A 5,954-nucleotide genomic window follows, 5' to 3' on the forward strand; every position below is an offset into this window, starting at 1 on the left:
GGACACTTTATTCTACCCCTCCTCCTCTACCTGATGACAGGTGTCACAGGCAGGCCCCCCGGACAGGACACCCCCCGGACCGGACGCTACAAGCTTCAAAATGCAGAGTTTGATGTCCGGTCTGGGGTTTTTGTCCTTCGTCCGGTTTATACCCATAAAAATGATGTTGTATTTTGAGATATAGGGCCTTATTCTAGTTCACTCTTTCTGACAAAATCCTTCTTAGATGGACAAAACCATGTGCACTGCAGGGGGGCAGAAGTTACTTGTGCAGAGAGAATTAGATTTGGGTGGGGTTTTACTTCAAATTGAGATCTATATTGCAGTGTAAAAATAAAGCAGCCAGTATTTACCCTGCACAGAAACAAAATAACTCACCCAAATCTAATTCTCTCAGCACATTTTACATCTGCCCCCCTGCAGTGCACATGGTTTGTCCATCTAAGAAGGATTTTGTCAGAAAGAGTGAACTAGAATAACGCCGATAGATAGATAGATTAGATGGTGAGGGTAACAGCTGTTTTTGTACATAGCTGGGAAAGTCACGCAGACACTGTAGTGGTGACATTATTTTGTGTAACACGTGCTTGTTTAATACATCACTAAGTTATACAGCCACAGTCACTCCTCCAAGAACAAGACGACGGCGTACGGATCTTATTACTAATATCTGCCAAATATGAAGGAGCCACCAAGAAGCAGCGAATGTCCGGCCAGCATCTGATCTGAATCGCTGAAACTCCGAGTCCGAATTTCCTGAATGAGCCGGAGTAAACCAGAGTAGTGTCTCTACTCTAGAGCCCCTTCAGTTTTGACAATTAACCAGGTCTGCACCAAAATGGCGTCGGAGCCGGAGACATACTCCTACCCCCTAGTGCACAGTGTTTACTTCCGCCTCTTCGTACTGCAACATCCGGTTCACTGCGGCTTCTAGTTAGGCGCCTTCCAGTATCGTCTGTTAGTACATGAATATATACCGCAGCGATCCTGCTAATACCCCGTCTGTTCCTGTGTGAGGGAGACCGTTCTGCAGCGGCCGCAGGCAGACATGAAGCTGGTTAGGTGAGGCTTTGCGTGGGCTGGATGGCTGCGGATTGTGCGTGCGGCGGGAACAAAGCTCCTAGATTGCTGTAGGAGAGATGCCGGCTTGTGTACGCTGCCCTGCACTGGGGCTGTGCAGGCAGCAGGGCAGGCACTATAGGGTGGGAGTGGGGTGTGTTGCCTGTGGTATGGGGGTGTGCATGCTGGCGGGCACAGAAGGGGTCGGGGTGCAGTTTGCCGGTCACACGAAGATTAGGGGGTTCAAGCTGCCGGGCACAGTAGGGCTCAGGCTAGCGGCAGTGTGGGGGTGTGCAAACTGCTGGACACAGGGGGTTTAGGCTGTTGGAAGTATGGGGTTGTGCAGGCTGCCGGCCATAGTGGGTTTAGGGGTTAATGCTGCTTACAGTATGATGGGGGGGACAAGGTGCTGGGCACAGGGGGCTTATGGGTTCAGGCTGCAGGCAGTATGGGGGTGGGCAGGGGTTCAGGCAGTATGGGGGTGTGCAGGATGCTGGGCAGGGGGGTTCAGGCTGCAGGCAGTATGGAGGTGTGCAGGATGCTGGGCAGGGGGGTTAGGGGTTCAGGCTGGAGACAGTTTGGGGGTGTGCAGGCTACCAGGGTCACTGGGGTTGCCTGGTGCTGCCAGAATAATATCTATAAACCTGGAATTGGATGGTGGATAAGTAGCACTTGGCAAATATAGTTAAATGTTTATTCCATCTGTGTCTTCGCAGATTCTTGATGAAATTGAGCCATGAAACTGTGACGGTGGAATTGAAAAATGGGACCCAGGTCCATGGCACTATCACAGGTAGGAATGCATACATGATGCAGTGGATTATTGTCATCTACTGTATATAAGAAATATCTCTTGTTGGTATAGTGTACAGTATGATATTGTCACCCTCCTCCCTTTATCATGTCTTTTTGGTCATGATATCCATTCTGGTTTCTAAATCAGTGTTTGTATCTAATAAGTTTGCATATGTATGTGGGAGTGTTGGTGTGAGGTGTTAATCTTGGGTTAACTATTGTACTTTTTGTCAAATGTGGTAAGTGTAAGCAAATTCTGAGATATGATTCCTAAAACTGATCTATTTATTAGACTAAAAAATGTATTTTTCCCCCCACATTTTATGCTGGATTAGTCTAAAATATACAATCTCTTGGTTCCATTATGCGTGAGAATGGGAGAGAAGTAGTGGAGAGAGCATTCTTTGTTATGTCACTTAACACTCCCACTGTACATCGCCACACTATTCCTGGCAGCCTTGTTCTTCCATATGAAAGTGGTCATTGGTTTATCAACCCTGGTCCTCAAGTACCCCCCAACAGTGCACGTTTTCCAGGTCACCTGGCAGGTGCACTCATTATTCAGGCACATTTGAAAAGATCCACAGGTGGAGCTAATTATAGCACTTGTGATTCTGTGTGGAGACCTGCAAAACATGCACTGTTGGGGGTACTTGAGGACCAGGGTTGGGAACCACTGATCTAAAGTGACAAAAGCTGTTCAGTTGTTTGGGCCCCAAGTGGCCGTAACTTGTCACAGCTCCCATCCTGCTGATTTGGAAGAAGAAACCTGCCCAAAGTAAGGCGTTTGGGCAATGTAACTGTTTGTTTAGATTGAGGATGGGGGAAAAATGTAGTTTTATTTTGCTAATTCATTGCATGTTGAATTTGACATGGCCAATAATTGATAGGTGCCAACAGTTGCGTAGCTCCTGTGACAAAACAATTGAATCCCCCCCCCCTTTAGATGTGAGCCTTCATCCGCCTCTCCATTTTAATCATCCTCAATCATTTTCTTGGCTGTTTCTCTCCCCTCATACAGATTCCTCCCCTGGCACATTTTACTGTGTTTAAAGCTTCTACTGAAATGTTATTGTAAGGATGTTATCTTTTGCTGGTACAGTCCTATACCAGTGACTGCTGTGCACCTGACACACCCCTGCATTGTCTGTAACTCTATGCCCTGGTAGCCCAACTCTTATTGTTTACTTTATGCCCTGCGAAGGTTGACGTGCATCCCATACTCTGTGCCTAATATTAAGGGTAACATGCATACTGATTTTGGGAGTAGATGGCTCTTGATCATTGATCAAGTGGATCATTCTCACGTATTACTGATGTGAGTTCTTATTTCTTTGTCAGCCTTCTATATACTTGTTTCCTTGTGTTTAGTGAATTCTTACAAATGATGGAGAAAAAAGCATCACACTTGTGTCTGAAAACTAATTCTTAAGGAGCCCATACACGCTCCGATCCCAGCGTGCATTCTGGGCTTAAATAGCATCCATCACATCGCATTGCATGCAATGCGATGTGATGAAAAGCAAGTACAAAAAGTATGTGCAGCACATACTTTTTGTACTGTGCGATGAGGTGCCGTGGGAGCGCGCACCTCAAAGCACACATTGCACCACCGGGAATCGCAGCGTGTATGGGCGGCATTAGATCTACTTAAAATGTTCTACGAGAGATTCAGTTAGGATTGATATTTACCATTTGCGGAAAAGGACATTTCTTGGCCCGGAGCTATTAAATGACAAGCCCTTTTCCTTGTGCTGTACATATATATTTGGCTGGCTTTATCCTACAGATTCCTGGATAAGGTTCCCTAAGCTATGGGTTTAACAAACTCTGCAATTACAGTCCAGGTTCTAAGAACATCCAAGCTTGTGTATTTCAGTCAATTAATGTAACCAACTGGACTAAAGCATGAATATCCTTAGAATTGGACTGCAATGATGGAATTTTGGAAACTCTGTATTCACTGCAGCCGTGAAAAGGGCAGAATGCTCTACTTAGTGCTGCTTTCTGGTCAATCCTCAGGAGGCTCGAACAGAAGTTTGCAGTAAGTGCAGGCTCCAAAGAATAGCCCTGGCCACTGCTAAAAGGCTGTGGTAATTGGTGGAAGTCTTATATTTGCACCCTTACCAGAAGCAGTTGCACTTGGTCTATTTTTTTTTCTATGCACCATTCACAAAACCCCCCTTAGCTATGCCCTCATGGGGTTGTTTTTTTATAGAGCAATTACAACATTTCCAAAATGCGGAAAATAAGATTTGACAATTTACTTTCTTTTTTTTTAATTATTTTTTTTGCTCAGATGAATGTGGTGGGATAACTTTATGCTTTTCTTTCTAATTCATTTTCTTTTTAATTCCAGGGGTTGATGTGAGCATGAATACTCATCTGAAGGCTGTAAAAATGACAGTGAAGAATAGAGAGCCAGTCCAGTTGGAGACATTAAGTATTCGGGGGAATAATATCCGTTACTTTATCCTGCCAGACAGCTTACCCCTTGACACATTACTTGTTGACGTAGAACCAAAAGTTAAATCCAAGAAGAGAGAGGCTGGTAAGTTATAAATTGGGTATCCATTTTCTTCAAGTTAACCCAAAGACTTGGGTGTCTGTTGTTGACTGCTATGGTGACTGTTACATGCTAATCTGTTCAGCTCCAAGGAGTTGGATTTGAAGTTGTTGAGTAGTTTTGTATTTATTAAAGTTGTTCTACTTCAAGTTGAGGTAGATACTTGGTGTGTTGTATCAATATTTGTGTGAATAGAGCCATTCAGATGCATAGTCTTAATATTGTTTTGCTGCTTCCTTTATGTAGAAGGTAAGACTATGATCTTCACCCTTCGATTGACACCTGAAGCTCCTGCCACATATTTAGTCGGAGGGAGTCAAAATCCCGGCAGTCGAAATACCGACGCCGGAATCCCAACCGCCGCAATACTGGCGGAGAATAAAATAGCGTGCCGAGCTGTGTACACACGGAGCAATATGGCAATATATTGCTCAGCAATCGTAATGCCCACTGTCCCGTTTTCATCAGCGACCAGAGATGGTCGCTGATGAAAATGACACACTGCCGGGAGAAGAGGGGAAGTCTGGTCAGAGGAGCAGCCCATTAGTTGGCTGAAAATGGGAGCGCGCACACGGCGATTTATCGCTGGTGCACACTACAATCGCTGGCAATACGGTCGCTCAGCGACCGTATTGCCAGCGATTTTTGCCCATGTGCACACAGCTTAAGATAACTGATGCTGTTAGCATCTGGGTGGTGATCTTTTGCTGATGATGGCAGGTTGCAATTTTTTTTATACTGGAGATGCATCCTGCTGTATTAGCCGTTTAACTGCATCTTTGTACATTTACTCTTTAATTCACCGTTGTTTATGTAAAAACTCATGTTAGAAACTTGTATAATTCGTACATCTTGCTCATTAAGGATGATGTTTTACACCTGATACAGTAATGATAAAGTGTAAGGTGATAACGCACCAGCAGGTCAACTCCTAACTGTCATTTTTCAAACACTGCTAATTGGCTGGTGCATTATTCCCTTCCACTTTAACAATACTGTACCAGGCTTAATACATCTACTCCATTGTGCCTTAAATTGTCTACAACTACCTTGTGCTGTAAGGGTAATATACTTTTCTCTTTTTTTTTTTCTCTACACAGTTGCTGGTCGTGGCAGGGGAAGAGGCCGTGGCCGAGGCAGAGGACGTGGCAGGGGAAGAGGAGGACCAAGGCGATAGTTTAAGAAGAAAAGCCGTAATCCTATGGACAAGAAATATCATTTTGTACAGATTTTGTTAAATTTTTAAGTAAGGGATCTTGAGTGTGTTCTCATCCATATTGGGGGTTTATGAAACATTTTGTCTTTTGAATAAAACTGTTAAGTGAATCTTGCAATCTTCTCTTTGTATCTTACTCGGTAGAGAACAGATCACTTTGGATTGAGAAGTTGGCAGCTAGATAACTTTTTGGGCTAAATTCAAATAACTGCAGCACTTACCACTGCCTGTGAGTGTTTAAGCAATAGCTTCAGGTACTGAGGGGTAAATGGTAACAGGAAGCAGCAGCTTTGAGCTGTGTTATCATGGATGCTGAAG

The 5,954-nt window shown here is 44.4% G+C and overlaps 1 protein-coding gene across 1 annotated transcript; it reads left to right on the forward strand.

Moving 5' to 3' along the window:
• The first annotated feature begins 885 nt into the window (after positions 1 to 885).
• LOC146080654 (small nuclear ribonucleoprotein Sm D1-like) lies at positions 886 to 5,754 on the forward strand. Its single transcript, XM_083188139.1, has 4 exons — positions 886 to 1,062; positions 1,776 to 1,852; positions 4,214 to 4,405; positions 5,521 to 5,754. The coding sequence occupies exons 1-4, from the start codon at positions 1,049 to 1,051 to the stop codon at positions 5,595 to 5,597; spliced, it is 360 nt and encodes a 119-aa protein (XP_083044265.1). The 5' UTR covers positions 886 to 1,048; the 3' UTR covers positions 5,598 to 5,754.
• The last annotated feature ends 200 nt before the right edge of the window (positions 5,755 to 5,954 follow it).

The sequence above is a fragment of the Crinia signifera genome, chromosome 5 (assembly GCF_055691185.1).
Source record: "Crinia signifera chromosome 5, ASM5569118v1, whole genome shotgun sequence".
In the NCBI taxonomy this organism is placed as follows: Eukaryota; Metazoa; Chordata; class Amphibia; order Anura; family Myobatrachidae; genus Crinia; species Crinia signifera.